A 17,098-nucleotide genomic window follows, 5' to 3' on the forward strand; every position below is an offset into this window, starting at 1 on the left:
ATTGATGAACAGACACGCTTGCAGTTAAGAATAGCGAAAATATTCACACATATTTTTCACGTTATAATTTTTGTTGTTTTTTCGTTTTTACGTTTTGAGAGTGGCGTGTTCTTTTACGGTAGTCCCTACGTTGTTATGGCGACAACACAGTACGTCCCCCAGCTGCTATTACGTGCAAATAACGCCAGAGGGCGGTCCCGTGTAAATTTTCAGTCAATTATTACGATAGAAAGATAGATAGACAGATCATTTTCCAGTAATAACTAAACAAGAAAGAGCAAGTTAACATTTAAAAATCTTTATTTTTCCTATGGCATTAGAGAACACTGAAGAACAAAATCACAGTGTGAGAACCTTCAAGTGCAAACAAGAAATGTAAAAAAACAAAAAACTGTGTCCTTGATGAGTACTTGTCACCCTCCACATGGAAATGTATACTGTGAAAATTCATCTTCAACAATTAAAGAAAAGAAAAGTGCAACTCCATCTTTGTCTGGTACAATCAAATAAAATATGCACCAAGCTGTTTCTCCTTAAAGATATCAACATAAAAAAAGATCCACATCTCAGTTTTATTTCAAATCTTAAGTGCCCAAATCCTGCTGATCCAACTCCTGAAAGAAAACATAAATGTCTTAAATCTTTGAACTCCAGCACCAAGATCAGTCGCCGTCAGAGCGACGGTGCCAACCAAAGAATACAGAATAAGGACTTGCATACACTGATAATGCCACATTACTCAAACTGATAGTTGTTCCTGTAAATGATTGTGGATAACATGCCAAAAAAATGACATTTGATTTTTGAATATAGAAGTTAGACAAAAAAAAAATGTGTACTTGATTTCTTCTACTGTCAGTAACCAGGTATGTATATGAATAAAAAAAAAACAAAGCTTCCCTTATTCTGGACTGAGGCTGTCTCAACAGCAGTACTACAGTACTACAACACTGTAAACTGTCAGGGAACTCCTCATAAGGCCAGTCTTCACTGCCTCCAGTGTTTGAACATGACTTATCTTTTGTATCCTTACCTTCTAAAGCATTCTGGTAATTAGGTATAGCATAGGTAATGTGATTTGTGTACTAGTCCACAGTAATAGGGTCTCCGAATCAGCATGATGACGGACCTTTCACTGCTTCTCCTCATATTTCTTCTCTCCTAGAGTAGCTCAAAGCCAGCCTGGCAAACATCCAGCAGAGAGAAGAGCCAGAAAGTGGGAGAGAAAAAAAAAACTTCCTTTCCAGCAGCAAAAGCCAGCAACGCCATTCTTTAATGGTGAAAATAAATAGCTGCTTTCCAGCAACTGGCTTTCTACCCATTTAATGCATTTGCTTTTGAGTCGTGTGCCGTTCCACTGAGCCCCAGTTGCTACGGCGCCTGTGTTTCCGGGTGCATTAGCTGCTGCACCACCATGTCTATATTGACGATGGGACTGAAGTATAATGCCCAGTAAAAGAAACAGTTGCACACAAACTGCGGGACGAATGGCCACAGCAGAGCGAATGCAAACCCCTGCGATAGCATCTTCCACAGATGGTTCCACATCTTGTCTGGCAGAGCCCTAAACAAAGAAAAGAAAAGAAAAGAAAAGAGTTAACAAGTTAAAAAAGTAAGAGGACACCTCCAACCCTACCCTAAGAGGAAACCTCTTTTCTTACAGTATAGTGTTTGTTTATCAAGGGATGTTTAACACCTAGTCCTAGTAGGCATTCTGTTATATGGAGCAATGAAACTAGAAATGTTTCACATTAAACAACCTAAAAGCAAAGAGAGCTGGTTTTTAAATGAACAACAATTGAATAAGCGATAATCAAATGAGTTCAATAATCACTGTGAATACTGCAGGTGCTAGGTTTTGATAAAAGAGAGAAATGCATGAAAAAAAATAAAATAAAAAAAGGGAACATGAAGAACTGTGTGTACCTGATCCTGGCTCTTGTCAACAGTCTCCACAGTGTACAGCCTTCCAGCACAGACAGCAGCATGGCGTTAACAATGATGAAGCGGGACGTCCAGTAGTGGACATCCAACCAGTCCCACGCAAACTCTGCTATTAGCTGGTACGGAAGCAGGAGATACTTCACCAGGAACTCCACCCACTGACGCCAGTTTGGCTCCAACTGACCAACACAGGGACATCATAGAATATAAGAAGAAAAGCTGGTGTGTGGGCACTTTTTGTAGTACATAATTGTATTAATTTGGATGTCATTATCATATACATCTTTTAATTTCTAGTCTTTGAATTTCCTGAGAAATTGATAACTCTGATAGTTTCTTTCTCTATCCGTTACGGCTGGATTTAAAAGATATTATATTTGCTGTGTCTCTGTTTGTTTGTTTTTATTCAAAAATGTCACCTGTGAGTTGAGGAAGCTGCTCTCCACCGAGTGGTCGAGGTGCGCGATGGCTGGGCAGCAGGTGTGCAGGAAGGGCAGGAAGGTTTCCGCATAGTCGAACAAATACAAGTAGAAGAGCGTGAGACGAGGCGATCGCTTCAGTGCGTACAGCAAAAACAACGACTTCCCAGCGTTGGCCGTCTGATGGAAAGTGACATGAAGACACACAGTGTTGTCACTATACATGTAAGACATATAACAAACCACAACTTAGTGTATAAGAGGGTGAAACTTTTGCATAACATATACAATAACACAGCATCAGGACGGAGCTCAGTGGCCAATCACAATATGTAATCATCCCTCATTGACCTGACCTGAATCTGTAAGGGTTATTATTATCTGTGTGCCGTGCCACAAACCCCTACAAACAGAAACTCTGCTTACACTGCGAAAAAAGAATTTTTTTGGGCAATAATCTAGGAACTCACTTTGTATTCCCAGAGATTTTGTGGAGGTTTGACCCCCAGAACTTTAACTCTGTCCAGTTCAGCTAAGACAGCTCGTCGATGTGCATGACTTTCAATGTTGTAAGGCAGCTTTAACAGCTCCTCTTCGCCCAGCATTAACAGTAACCTGAAGCAAACAAACAAACACAACAATGCATGAACAACAAGTCACATGTTTCCATATTTTACACTGCATTGTTTTGCTGACTGTTGCCAGAGTGGTCATTTTAATCCTAACTATCTAACATTTGATTAACATCTTGTTCAATGATACATTTGAAAGTAATGAGGGAGGGATGAGTTGATACGATACTCAGGATGGTCAAAATCATTGGCTCAGAAAAACTAAATATAGCTTTCACAAAGCACAGTGTGTAAGAATTGTTTTCTTCTTTATAGAAGCAGAATGTGTTATAATTAGGTGGCAAATGCATCAGTTTAAATGTTTGCTTAGTAGTTTACATGGTGTAAAAAGACTATTGGACTATACTAGTTGTGGTATCTGTATCAGAATCATCATGATTTGCCAAAATCAAATCATAGAATATCTTGTTTAATCAACTCAATAAAACAACAAAACTGTAGAACAACTTTAGCAGTGTGCTCACAATTTACCTTTATCTTTTATTGTATCTGCATTTCAAAAATGACGACAGGAAAATGAGGCCAGTAGTCCAGTGTTATGTTATATTACCTTCCATTGACGTTTTCCTGCTGGAAGGCTTCACTGTAAAGCTGGGCCCAGGGCCCCAGGTTTTCCAGCCAGGACACAACTTCCTCTGCCGTCCAGTGAGACACTGGTTTAGTGATGAGCAGGTCGTGCTGCTCCACCACACCACTGCTCCAGTGATACACCATCACCATTACCTAGAAACACATGCAATTTTTTTTCCCTTTTCTATTCCTACATATGTGTTTTTTATATAAATAATTGAATATATTTGTTTGTAAAGTTTGCAATATACTACTGCCGCTATTACTACTGCTTCAAGGATTACACATTTTCTACACACAGTGACATTGCTCCCGAGTGCCACATGGACAAAACAAACATGTTCTCTCCAGAATGGGTATAATACATACTGCTGTCATACAAAAAGCTGTATTTTCATAAAATTTGATTCATATTTATGCTGTTTCTATATTTGCACGGGTCTGCTTGGGTGAAGCCACAGTGTTGCGACTGCAAAGATTCATGGGGCAGAAATGATCTCCTTGCATTATGAAAATACTGGTCCACTGTATCCTACAGACTAAAGGAAACAAGATGAGGAGTTTACCCTAGCATGTAGAGAATTCAACCATCTCATTTTTTTTAGATTAAACTACAGGAAGTCAGGAATATTTTGACACAATTATATCTATATAATAAATAGTTCCTGTCTAATCATTAAATCAGTCACCATATTAGTCCAAACAATCTGCTGTGCTGCAATACTAAGGCTCTGTAAGGTAGAATACCATTGCATTAACACAAGGTGAGGTTTGTCGTTTCACTACAAAGGTTTATTTGAAGTGATTTTACTGTTGTCCCATACTTACAGCCACAAAGGTGAGTGCAGATAAGACACCAGAGAAGAAGAAGCCCGCTCCTTTGTGCTGGTTTGTCCTGGATCTGCCCAAGTTGTCGCCATATCTACAGTAAAAGCATGTAGATGTAATATTGAATGAAAACAGGGCTTTGATTGATTACAACAAATACAATAGAACCACAAAGGTGGGTCCAGGCGAGTTCAGTCATAACGTTGATATCGTGAAAGCGGTGTAATTTTACACATCTGAGGCCTCTTGCCAGAGAGTGACATAAACTGAGACACTGTCAACTAGAGCTGAAGATTATACAGCTTCAAAACTTCATTAGTCACAGTGATGAGGATCTCTGGAATCTGTGACCACACTGACAGGATGTTGCATTGTGGGTAATGGAGGCACAATATTTTCACTTGGAAGAATGCATTAAAAAAAAAACCTGGGTACTTTAATCATTATGTGGTCATGGGATGATGTGAAGGACACACTTGATGTATAAACACAAGAAAGACAAAGAACTAAAGTGGCCACTTCTTAAGAAATAATGTTTTTGGTTCTGCTCCTTAAATTCTGTTCTTTTTGGATTAAAACCACCTGTCTTTAATTTTAAAAGTATACCTCTAAACTGATGGATTTTTAATGTACACTAAGCTGACAAAGCACTCCAAATCCTTTACACCAAATCCATGTGTACTATGTAGTTTGTAGTGAATACCTCTGGAAGGCCAACAGGCTGCGGGAAACTTTTGGGTTTGCCTGGACTGCTGCTCTTCTCTGTTGAATGACGTCACTGAACAGCTTTTCAGTGGCATCCCTAAGAAGAGGAAAACAATCATGTTCACACAAAGGATTAATAGATGATAACAACAGTGTTGGTGGTGTAGGTAGTTATGTAACTCTATCAACCTAGCTGATGATGATAATTCCTGGCTTCTGTCAGAAGAAGATTAAGAGTGAAACTAGAACCTCCACAGTTTGTGGGAGTTCTGATAAAGCTCTTTTCACATGGTATGGCTGGGGGCCTGTTCAAGCTCTCCCATCAAGCCCCTGAATTAAAGTGTGTCAGACGGTGTGTCTAACACACTCTGCAGAATCATTTGATAGTGACTTCATGACAATGCAGAAGTAGTGATAATTTGATTATACTGTTTGTATTCAGTGCAAATGATGTGTAACAAACCTCAGCAGTATGTTGACTTTAGGAAAACCCTCCCATTTCTCCCGGCATTCTGGACACTCGTTCTTGCGTGAGGATTCCCACCACAGAGCCAGACAGTGGCGACAGAAGTTGTGGCCACAGGTCAAAGTGGTGGGGTTCACTAAGATGTCATAGCAACAGTGACATGAGAACTCATGTTCTGTGATGTTACTGGTGGTTGGTGGCTCAGAAGAATTGGTTAAATCAAGGGGGTCGCACAATGATCCTCCCTGTCTGTCGTCTGATGACTCCCACTCCATCTGCTGCAGGATAATGGAAAAGAAGAGAAACAAACTTACAACCAAAAGGTTGTAAACTACTACTGTAGGATGACTGTCCAGGTCGCACATTCATGTTTCTACAGTTGCCCAGGTTACACAAACCAAACACTGGCTTGTGAGACAACTTTTCACATCTTTACATGCTTGCTTTAATTCCACATCTCCTTAAACATCTCATTCATGGTGGTCGCACTACATCCTGAGTCTATTTCAAAGTTCTTCCTATTCACTTCCACATTTATCTCAAATGGCTTGACTTTCAGTATTAATGCTTTTTAGGCAGACTAATGTGAATAATTCCTCTTCTTGGTCCCATCCTCGTCGCCTAAAAATGTAGTACCTTGAGGGGTTCCACGAAGTAAGCGACACTCTCCAGTATCTGACACTGTTTATTCATGAATGTTACGCCAGCAGTTACATCATCACTCCAACTTATTCTATCATGTCTGTCTTACAATATTACCTATCATAGCTATGATAACCATCAACGGTACAAAGGTCAATGGTGGCCTTTAAAGATACCATCACAAGTCATCAAAGGTCCACAATACAAGAAAAACTTGTATTCCCCCACAGCTTCAGACATTGACTGCAGCCTTGCACTTTGTCAGGAGATGTCACTCTATCTGAAGCCTCGAGTAATTAACCCATTTTCGAAACAATTGGCTCAGGTTGTTCAGTCAGCACTTCACAAAAGGTTAATTTGCCCATCACTACCATGAACAGACACTGCATGAATATACTGTATGTTGGAATTACTTTGGTCATGATGCTACTGAAGAAAACCATATCGTCACTGAGTTTTGCCAGCTCCACTTTGCAACCTCACCATTTAATGCGACTAACAGATGTTTGTAACATATGTTTAATTCTATTTGTTCATTTTTTACTTATAAAGAAGAAAAATATATTCAGTTCCAGAAGTTAAAAACCAACAGTTTCATTCAAGTGATAAAAGATAATTTAGAGAATGCAACATTCATACATACGTTTGATATTATACTTCTACTTTCACTTCCTTGAACACGTGGCTTTGGTTTCTGTTATTGGTTCTTTTCACTTCTTCCACCACAGTGATTTCATTATGTAGAGGCAACTAAACATTAATAATCTCATTTCCAAATTGCGCTAAGATTTACGTTAGTTTGTAAGAAAGAAGCCATGTCATTATTTGTATAAGAAACACACAGTTGACACAGCTAACAGTTGGCTCGTCAACACCACCATTAATTGAAGTTATGAACGAGGACGAAAGCCTGTCAAATAACGACAGTTTGGTCATTAGTAGGTTTTACATTTCGATCGTAACGTTACTATCGCTAGCTGTCGCTGGTTAGCTTGTCGTTAGCTACAAGCTAGGTCAACAACAGCATTCAACACTGCTATACTGATACTGAATCACTTTGTTGACACTATAGTTAGCTAAATGCACTGTCGTTAGGTCTAAATGTGTCAACGTTAGTTAACAAAATAGCAGCTCAGCGCGTGAGTGCTAAGTTAGTTTTGACGCTAACTAAACAACATCGATGTTCAGTGCTGTCATACCTGGCCTCAGGAGTGTCCTCCTCTGACAGGTGACGACATTACTCGGAGGTTAACTGTCTCTCAGTCTGGTTTGGTGCTGTTCGTTAGTTACACTCGAGTTCACCTCGAGTTAGTTAAACTGCACATAAACAGGCTGTAGAGCAAATTCATGTTCCTGTCACCGCTGCTGCTGCTACTGCTGCTGACGCAGTCGCACACACGGACACGCACACGCGCAGGTATTCCTCTTAGTATGGGGTTCCATTTGTGCCAAAAAATATGTCGCCACTGTCTGTGTCTACTGAACATCAAATATTAAATGTGAAACGATGTGTAGTTGGGCTATGTCGTTATAATGTGTTGTTGACAGTGTCTTTACGTAGTTACTATGTGTCGTTACTATGCGCCGTATGACAAAGACGTTATGCCTGACTACCGCGGTGGCATCGGACGCCCCTTTCCCGGCTTACCCTTTGCGGTCGGCGACACTAATTTATTTTTCATGCATCATAGCCTACTGACAAGAACAATCTGAATAAAAGTCAAAATATAGAAGTATATACTTTATATAAAAGTATTATACAAATACAAGGTCAGTGTTTGTATCAGAAAAGGTAACAAAAAATTAATAAACATACACACCTCACCCGTCTATAATGATCACATGACCCTCCTGTCTGCAGGTTTCCAACATATGGTTAGATCTCATTGAGTCTTGTTGTCTTCTTCCTCAGGGGCGGTTGTCGGACACAGCTGATTTCAGCCATGTGGCCTTTAAAAGCTGCTTCAGTTCAAAGTTCAGAACACGTCCTGTCACTGATCCTGGACTCGAATCAGGCCTTTTGCTAGTGATCATAGTAGTGACCATGCATTTACAGCCTCTGGTTGGTTTGTATTTGAATGCAGTACGTTCTTCAGTGTGTTTGTGTCACGTAACACATAATTTAAAAAAAAAAGCTGACAATCACTAATCTGTGCACAATATAGATGTCTCTGACAAAGTTGCACCCACTTCTGCAACACCTAACATTATTATGAATAAGCTCTATGCTCGATGAATGAATGACAGATTAATTTTTTTAATGTCATTTAAAATATATACACATAAATTATAAAAAGGAAAAGGCTGGGGGAAAAATCTGTATATTTATTCTCAATCAGAAAGCACTATATACATTACATTGTTCATTACTTTTACCATATTTGAGCTACTGTGTAGAGGTGTGGGAGGAAACACATACAAAAGCAATATTCAACCAATATATAGAATGCAAAAAAAGGCAATCAGATTCATAAATAACGCAGGATATACTGTATCTATCTATCTATCTATCTATCTATCTATCTATCTATCTATCTAAACATAGCCAATATTTTTTATATATCTTCAATTCAACTATATATACTGTCGTTTTGTTCTTTTTTGTGTCTAAGTTTTAAACTGAGCTTCACTAATTTTTGGTGGAACAGGAAGTTTAAAATAATGGTGATCAGTTGAAAGTGAAGTGTGCCAAAGAAAACTTTCCCCTCTCCATTACACCCTCAGTCTATTTTGTTCAGTATTCTGCTTCAATATCCAATGTATAAAGTTTAACTATAGAGTTTTTATTTACTTATTTATTTACTTATAAACCTTTTTTTCACTGCCACTGGAGTTTTCTGAAGAACCCAAGCTCCTCCATTTCCATTACGATCCAACAGGGGGCGGTATACCGCCCTCCTGCTGGTGACCTGTCATCACCGCTGAAGAAAATAGGGAAAAATACAGAAGTGGTGGCGCAAGACAGTTTAGCTAAAATCCAAACAGTGCATGTAGTCAATGACAGCGGCTGGAAATAAACCACCGTCACCCCTGCTCGTCCTCGTTTTCATTCCCATGACTTCCGTCAAACCGGGCGGCCACATCATCGCACTATGTTCGAGGTAACGTAGCTGCGACTCGGACTAATTCTTCACTGTACAGCCGCCTGCCTGTCGCTGGCTGCACGTAGCTTAACTGTGGGAGCGGTGTGAGGTACATTCACTGTATTTACCTGCTGATCAATAAAAAAAGTGTCTGGTGACTCTGCTGACATAACATGGTTTAAATATCCATTAAAACTCCCCCCAACCTTCGCTGCCAAGATTTGCTAAAACTGCAAAAACACAGTGATAGAATAGCTTGAAAGCTAGCTAGGCGTCTGCTCTAAGATAATTAGCGTCCGCTCTCTGCAATGATTTATTCTCTGCTACTGTGTGTCTCACTTGTTTTGTTTTGTGTTGTTTGTTTGTTTTTTTTGCGGGTAATGAAGAAAATTCCTGCCTGAGAACACATCTCAAAATGTCAAGGCAAAAAATGTGGGCTAGCTTAATAAAGCAGATAAGAAGCAGACGTGTTTGAAAGGCTGCAGCCTGACTGTGACGTTATTGTTTTTAATGTGTCATATGTGAATTAATAATTCATTGTATGGCTGCATTAAAACCATTTTTTAATGAAGTGTGCTCTCTCCTCAATTAGTCTAAATATAGCAAATGTGTACCTATACATGGATACATAAATATTTGGCATATGCCAAATAGTCAATAGTTGATTTTAAGAGGATTTTGTAGGACATTATAAGCTGCATTGTTTTGACCCAGGTGTACCTAATAAACTGACAACTGAGTGTAAACAGGTCAGGTCCCTGTGTTACAGCAGACATGTTTTAGCAGGAAAGGCACAGGTGTTACGGACCACCTTCTCCTGTCACGTCTCCAGCTTTCTCACCCAGGTTAGAGACCGGTAGAGTAGGTTGTGTATCGTGGGTTAGGGTTAGGGTTAGTAAGGGTTAGGGTTAATTTACATAATTCACATTCATTTCTGCTCCCATGCACACAAACACACACAGAGTCTTCTCATCTCCTTCTCATCTGTCTTCCCAATTCTCCCCCACATGCCCAGTATATCAGGTGTGCACTAAATAATAAGAAATGAAATGTATGACAACAGGACTGGCAATTTTAATCACATTTTTTTTACAATGGGACTCGTCTCATTCTGTTGTCATGAATGTGGTTTTACAGATTTTATTTCATTCTTTGTAGTGTCAGAATTTACATGTTTGCATTGAACCTGTGTTTTTCTTCACTGCTGCTGTTCAATACTTCATACTGTTAAGTTTTCTGTTTGGTTTGTTGCTGCATATACATTTTGTTTCACAGTCACTTATCACATGAATGTCTGTGTCGTTTTTTTATAGGATCCTGAACTCCAAGATTCCTTTGCACTGAGTCTAAATGAACATTATGATGACCAGAATTTATCATGTCATGATCGGAGAAAAGCGCCAACGAGTTCTGATTACGGTTGCGAGGCACCAGGGATTCAAGTAATCATCAAAGAGGAAGAGGAAGAGGATGGCTGGACTGTGAGTGATAATTGTGAGTGGGCAATCTTAAATACCAGCATCACCTTACTACATGACGTACCCACATTTATTCTGTTGTGATTCGTTATTTTTTTCATTTTTGCAATTTTAAACACAGATGCGAGCTACTGCTCAGGCAGGGAAACAGAGAATACTTGGCATCCTCACTTCAGAGCATGTGGGACAGAAAGCAGTGATTCATACAGAGTAAAAGGACAACAAAGACTTAATTTGGTGGAGAAATGCTCAGAGGAGGCGGGCAGTTATGCTCTCTGTGGCCCGAGCTCGTCTGCCAGAAAGGGGCAGCAAAGACACGTGCTCTTTGACTCTGATGCCAAATCTGAGATGTCGTGTGCATATGGCACTGCCCTGAGACACGCGAGTGTGAATGAGTGCAATAACGCAAGAGAGGAATCTTTCTCCTGCCCAGTGCGTGAGATGACCTCCAGCCACAGAAGGAACATGAGCTTCCATCGGAGGAGACCTGCTGATGATGGGTGTTACGCTCCAGACCAGAGCCGGGATGTAAATCAAAGCACATCTTTGACAACAGAAGCAGAACTACATGAGACCAAAATATCATCACTTTGCCAAGCAGTGTGTAGAAATACCTTTATATTCATAACCCCCTTTCTCCTATTTGGTTTTCTTATCGTCTTACTTTGATGTGGTCACCTAAAGAATCTACATGCTACGTACACTATATGGACAAAAGCATTTGCTCAGTATTGAATTCAGGTGTTTCAATCAGGCTTTGGACTAGGCCCCTTCTCTCCAATGACGGGCAATGTTTACACTTCAGCATACCAAGACATTTCGGACAATGTTACGCTTCCAACTTTGTGGCAACAGTTTGAGGAAGGCCCTTTTCTATTCCAACATGACTGTGCCCCAGTGCACTAGGCAAGGACTATAATGAAATGGTTTGATGAGTTTTTGGTCGGTCTGGAAGAACTTGACTGACCTGACCTCAACCCCATCGAGCACCTTTGGGATGAACTAGAACAGAGATTGTGAGCCAGGCCTTCTCGACCAACATCAGTGCCTGACCTCATACATGCTCTACACAATGAATGGGCACAAATTCCCATAGAAAAACTTCATCACAATCTTGAGGAAAGTCTTCCATGAAGAGTGGAAGCTGTTATAGCTGCAAAAGGGGGACCGACTCCATATTAAAGTACTGTATTTGAATACGTCATTACAGTCCCTGTTGGTGTCAGGCGTCTGAATACTTTTGTCTATATAGTGCGTTTTTTGTTTGCAAATGCATTTATTGTCTGGTCTCAGATTGTTTTGAGTGAATATGCTTAAAAGATGATTAACTCCCTCTTTTTTAAATTCCATGTTCTATATTTAGGATTCGCCTGAGCGCAACTCTCCGGTGACACAAGAAATCAAAATGGCATCTTCAAACATGGAGGGCCAGACGCTCCGTTTGACTGTGAGGTTACAGGCAGGGGAGGCGGAGGAAGAGGAGGACGAGCAGGACGAACAGGATGAAGAAATTGGAGGATTTATCAATTCTGACGGAGAAGTGGTTGATTGGGATGCCAGTAAGTTACTCAGCAGCATGTTTACTGAAAGCCATGACTTCACACCTTTACTCACTGAAGGAACTGCTCTTGTTTGCCATGGTATTTGTAGAGATCATTTTCCTTGTTTTGTTTGCTCTGACTTTTTTTCTTTATCTAGAATTCAACCTGAACCAATCACCTTGGTTTTTACAGGTCCCGACCAAGGCTCTGATCACACAGAAAGTCCACACCAGAGCAAGGTAATTTGGTTTTATGACATGATTCAATCTCTCCAGTTTGACAAAGACGATATAAACCAGTGTTTCCCAAACCTAATATTAAATACTAATATTTTGAGATTGTGGCTCTCTGTCCTGTGAAGCCCCTCCCACTAGACAAATACAGACAGAAGCACACGCTTCATCCGTGACAGATTACAAGGGGCAATCTCTCAAATCTCTGAATCCTAGTACTAATATTGACAAGCGTTTTATTGCACTTATTGTCGGTGGAAACACGCCATAGAATTGCCCTCTGTCGCTCTAAGTTTCAAGTTTCCTGTCATGAGCTAAATTTCCTCAGGGCTGGAAATTGCCTAGAAGAGGAGGAGTCTGGTTCTTTCCCTAATCACTTGAATTCTGTTATGCTGAAAGGTTATTATGAAATTATTGACCAGTAATGCCAAACTTGGTTAACAGAGGAGGGATTATTCTGGTTTGCTTTCCTGGTAGAAAAAACAGCCAAGATTATAAATTAACTGTTGCCAGCAGCAGAGTAAGACTAGTTTCTCTTTACTAGAACTTCCATGAAATGTATTCATCTCCGTTTGCTAATGTGCTGTTACTCATGGAAGGTTTTGGGACATAACGCTGATATTTGAAATGATTATGATCACAGGATGTCAGCTTGTCTGAGTCTCGTCTGCAAGGCCATAACCACAGATTCAGCAGTAGTCCAACACTCATCATGGAAGTTGTGGGGGATGAGGATGAGAGGGAAGAAGAGGAGGGAAGAGAGAGAATAGTAAAGATGGCAACCATTTCCCCTCTGAACTATGGTAAACAGAAATCATAAGGGACACAAACTGTTCAGGTTGTAAATAATAGTTCATGTCTCAGTTTTGACGTGATCCTTTTTTCCATAGTGTCGGCGGGAAAGAAACGCAGAAGAAAGAACAAAGTAGCAGAGAAAACAGTGGCACCACTAAATGTCTCAGATGCAGAGAAACAAGCTCCTGCCAATCCTGGTGAGTGAGTTGAGTGGTGTGGGACATGTAAAGGATTCAAAAGTGAAATATTTTATTCTTTACCGGGTGTTCATTATTCATCATCATTGCTTTTCTTACAAAAGATTCCTCTTTTTTCTGTCACAAAGTAAAGAGAAGAAGCAGAAGAAAGATTACAGAGATTCCACCGTTATATGCAGACCTGGATTCAGAGCCTGAAAGTGAGTGTTCCTCTTGATTTTAGACTTTTAGACATTTATTCATCTGAAATGATAATTATATGTTTTTTAATTATAGTGTCAAGGCGTACCAAAAGAAGGAAACATGTCCCTGCCATTGTAGATTCGGAAGAATCAAATTCCAAAACTGTGCAACGTGTCACAGGTAGAACAAACTTCAAAATGTTTTATCAGACTCTGAAATGGCTCTTAAAGCCCGGCTAGTGTTAATATCAGATATTAACATGAGTTTTAAATATAACGAGTTAAATTAACAATATTTTTTTCTGTCATTTAATAGCAAAGCAGAAGAAAGGCAGAAAAAAGAAAGAAGCTAAACAATCAGCTGAAGGAGGAGAAAAGAGTGGTGTTTCAGTCGGTAAGAGCAACTAACCAGAAAGGTGTCCATTACCCAGGGAAAACAACTGACTGCATTTAATTTATCTTCTTTTATGAAGTTGATTTGTACCATATGTGTTAAGTAAAGCAACCACAGTCGCACATCCTCATTGATTACATAATCAATCTGCCATGCATTTGCTGGATTTATCAATTATTTCATCCATAAATTGCAGAAAGTGGTGTAAAATGACAATCATTTTTTCCCAAACCTCAAATATTCCATTAAATTCAATTAAACTTATAGAGTTTGCAGTCACAGAGGAGCATGAGTAAGAATGATTAGCACAAACTGAGCAAAATGTGTTCAAGGATGGGTTGAATACAGTTAGATAACAGCGATGCAGAAGTGTGTGGGCTGCACTGCACAGTAGTATATATATATATATTTTATAACCCTGTAACGTCATACTCAATTCTTTTTTTCACTCAGGGAAGAAGCTCCCTGGCAGAAAGAGGCTCCGTTTTCCAGTAGAAATCCCTCCTGAGCTCTTGAAGAAGCCCAAAGAAAAGATAGAGTACCAATGCTCAGTGTGTGGCAAAGAGTTTCCTCATGCCTATAAGCTAGAGCGGCACGAGCTGATCCACACGGGAGAGAAACCATACTGCTGCTCCATCTGTGGCCGGGGTTTTAACCAGAAGGGCAATCTCAAAACTCACTACAAAGTCCACTTTGGTGAGTTCTCTTAGAGAAGATAACTAGACAATGTCATCGCTGGATTCAAATGTTGATAGGCTATACATCTGTTCATAGAAATGCAGGTGCATTAATCAATCGTCACTCTCTCATTGGGGTGATCGCAGTGCGTTGTCTTTCCACTACTGTATAGAAAAATGGACATAGTTCCCCATTGTGAAGCCTCAATATTTGCATCTTGATGGCCAACATGTCAGTTTTTAAGAGCTGAAGTTCACAGACGTCAACTGCAATCAGGCCCCTATTTGATACCAGCTGTCAGTCACACTGGTGTTTAGTCATGTGTACTGTGCTTTATTGTCTATTTTCCTCTTAATGGGATAATAATTTACAAAATGGACATCACGTTCTATTGAAGAAGACCTGAAACTAGAAAACGCTTACTTATGTTTTGCAACCGGTGGAGTCGCCCCCTGCTGGCTAGGTGCTACTTCAGTCCTACGTCCTGACTACATTATTTATAGACAGTCTGTGTCATATTTTGTTTTCTTTAGATGTTGTTTTGCAAATGAATTCTTTGTGGTTTAGGAAAGCAATCGTTATAACAGACAATTTGGCAACATCTGAGAAACATCTGAGAAAAGGGTGCTTAAGCATCACTGTGTATTACCCCCATTAAAAAGGTAACACAGTAACATTGACTGAGACCAAGACAACGGTGAGTAAAATGAGTCTGGCAAGACGGAGACCTTCGAAAAGTGGTATTGAGACCAATACAAATCTTAAGCACTTGAGTACTACATTAGAAAACAAACTAGAACAGTATCTGGAAATTTGCCTCGGTGGCTGCTGGAAACATTCTAGAAAATGTCCAGAGTGACATTCCAGACAATTTCAGTAAATGTTTGAAATCAGCTAATGGCCACGTTGATATTAGGACATCGACTAAAACATTATTTGTCTCTGCTTTAACTGTGTGAAGGTCAAAAGGGTGTTGCGGACTTTGAAGAAGAGATGAATCCCGATGCGTCAGAGCTCTCTGAATACTTGAAGTCTCTGCCGGGGGAGTCCAAGATCAGATCATCCCTCCATTGCCTTGAATGTGGAAAAGACTGTGAGAGCCAGTCTGCTTTGCAAGCACATCACATTACTGCACACTCACAGACTCCAGTTGAATCGGACACCGTCGAGCACAACACGCCACAGTCTCTCCTCTGCAGCCGCTGTGGCATTCAGTTCACCAAAAAAGAAAAGCTGGAAGAGCACATGAAAACACACATGAAGGAGAAGCGCTTTGCTTGTCCTGACTGTGGCAAGAAGTTCATTAATGAGAGCTACATTCAAATACACCAGCGCATCCATACCGGGGAGAGACCATATCTCTGCTCGCAGTGTGGCAGAGGCTTTCACACATCTTCGTCTCTCAAGCTGCATGAGATGCAGCACTCAGAGGAACGGCCGTTTGCTTGTTCCATCTGTGGGAAGACGTTTCGGATGAACTCTTACTTAATGGCACATTACCAGACCCACATCATCGACAGACCTTTCATTTGTAGCGTCTGTGGGAAAGGCTACTCTCGAATCGAGGAACTGAAGGTGCACCACAGACTTCACACTGGGGAGAGACCCTATGAGTGTGGAGAATGTGGAAAGAGCTTCATTTACCGCCAGGGTCTCCGACAGCACCAGCGCACACATGCTGGAAGACGCATGGGACCAACCAGGCAGCTCGGTAGACCGAAGCAACAGGCCAGGCCGGACATCTAACAGTCGCACTTGTTATGCAGTTTTTGTTGATAACTGTGGAAAATGTTACAGTAAATTGCGCTTCTTTCTTCCTTCCTTCCTTCTTTCTTCCTCCCATTCCACTTACCTACAGTATAGACAGTAACATGTCTGAAAATAGCCGTTACAAAATCAGTGTGAATTGCCTAAAAATGATGTGGCACCTTACTGTGTTGTCTTTCCACTATTAATGTTATGTATTCTCTCATAGCCCATCTGTACAATTTGAGTGCCTTTGTATCCTGCATGCCAAATACTAATACTTAATGTTAAAAACAATTATGCACAATATCCTTGTTATTTTAAAATCCATGTTGATGGAATACAGATGTTTTTCAGAAATGCATCTGGGCTGTGTTTCTTGCTACATTTAAATAGGGGGGGTATAGGACAGTCAGCATGTGACCATCCTTTGACATACAGCAGTAAAGGTATAACATAATCCATACTGAGCACAAACGTTATTTATGCTCCATGTCTTGTAACATAATATGTAACTGCAACAGACACTAGTAGTCATTTTTGAAAGTTGGGATCAAATGGCAAT

The 17,098-nt window shown here is 40.2% G+C and overlaps 2 protein-coding genes across 7 annotated transcripts; one reads left to right on the forward strand and one right to left on the reverse strand.

Annotated features, from left to right (window-relative positions):
- Window positions 1–282: 282 nt before the first annotated feature.
- On the reverse strand, window positions 283–8,146 carry LOC131467701 (bifunctional apoptosis regulator-like). 4 transcript variants are annotated; one of them, XM_058641769.1, is made up of 9 exons: window positions 8,032–8,146; window positions 5,562–5,842; window positions 5,097–5,195; window positions 4,394–4,487; window positions 3,546–3,718; window positions 2,834–2,978; window positions 2,364–2,543; window positions 1,927–2,123; window positions 283–1,564 (listed from the first exon to the last, which is right to left on the reverse strand). In XM_058641769.1, the coding sequence occupies exons 2-9, from the start codon at window positions 5,837–5,839 to the stop codon at window positions 1,372–1,374; spliced, it is 1,359 nt and encodes a 452-aa protein (XP_058497752.1). In that variant the 5' UTR covers window positions 5,840–5,842; window positions 8,032–8,146; the 3' UTR covers window positions 283–1,371. The 4 variants fall into 4 exon arrangements, with proteins under 4 accessions (XP_058497752.1, XP_058497751.1, XP_058497750.1 ...); XM_058641768.1 differs by having other exon boundaries at window positions 8,027–8,144; XM_058641767.1 differs by lacking the exon at window positions 8,032–8,146 and adding an exon at window positions 7,406–7,736.
- A 954-nt stretch (window positions 8,147–9,100) lies between these two features.
- On the forward strand, window positions 9,101–16,897 carry LOC131466397 (zinc finger protein ZFP2-like). 3 transcript variants are annotated; one of them, XM_058639586.1, is made up of 12 exons: window positions 9,101–9,307; window positions 10,603–10,783; window positions 10,889–11,367; window positions 12,131–12,326; window positions 12,501–12,547; window positions 13,185–13,344; window positions 13,432–13,533; window positions 13,662–13,733; window positions 13,810–13,896; window positions 14,032–14,109; window positions 14,563–14,805; window positions 15,749–16,897. In XM_058639586.1, exons 1-12 carry the CDS (start codon window positions 9,299–9,301, stop codon window positions 16,531–16,533), a joined length of 2,439 nt encoding a protein of 812 aa, XP_058495569.1. In that variant the 5' UTR covers window positions 9,101–9,298; the 3' UTR covers window positions 16,534–16,897. The 3 variants fall into 3 exon arrangements, with proteins under 3 accessions (XP_058495569.1, XP_058495571.1, XP_058495570.1); XM_058639588.1 differs by lacking the exon at window positions 10,889–11,367 and having other exon boundaries at window positions 9,101–9,398; XM_058639587.1 differs by lacking the exon at window positions 10,889–11,367 and having other exon boundaries at window positions 10,603–10,770.
- Window positions 16,898–17,098: the final 201 nt, after the last annotated feature.

Source organism: Solea solea, chromosome 10 (genome assembly GCF_958295425.1).
Source record: "Solea solea chromosome 10, fSolSol10.1, whole genome shotgun sequence".
Taxonomy (NCBI): domain Eukaryota; kingdom Metazoa; phylum Chordata; class Actinopteri; order Pleuronectiformes; family Soleidae; genus Solea; species Solea solea.

Bases quoted from the DNA above. Each gene is read 5' to 3' on its own strand.
- LOC131467701 (XM_058641766.1), bottom strand. From the start codon at position 6,257: ATGAATAAACAGTGTCAGATACTGGAGAGTGTCGCTTACTTCGTGGAA. The intron at 2,544-2,833 runs GTGAGTTCCTAG...ACTTTCCATCAG, and splicing joins AAAATCTCTGGGAATACAAA to ACGGCCAACGCTGGGAAGTC. The intron at 2,124-2,363 runs GTGACATTTTTG...TGTGTTGGTCAG, and splicing joins GCAGCTTCCTCAACTCACAG to TTGGAGCCAAACTGGCGTCA.
- LOC131466397 (XM_058639586.1), top strand. The intron at 10,784-10,888 runs GTGAGTGGGCAA...TTTTAAACACAG, and splicing joins CTGGACTGTGAGTGATAATT to ATGCGAGCTACTGCTCAGGC. The intron at 13,534-13,661 runs GTGAGTGAGTTG...TCTGTCACAAAG, and splicing joins ACAAGCTCCTGCCAATCCTG to TAAAGAGAAGAAGCAGAAGA.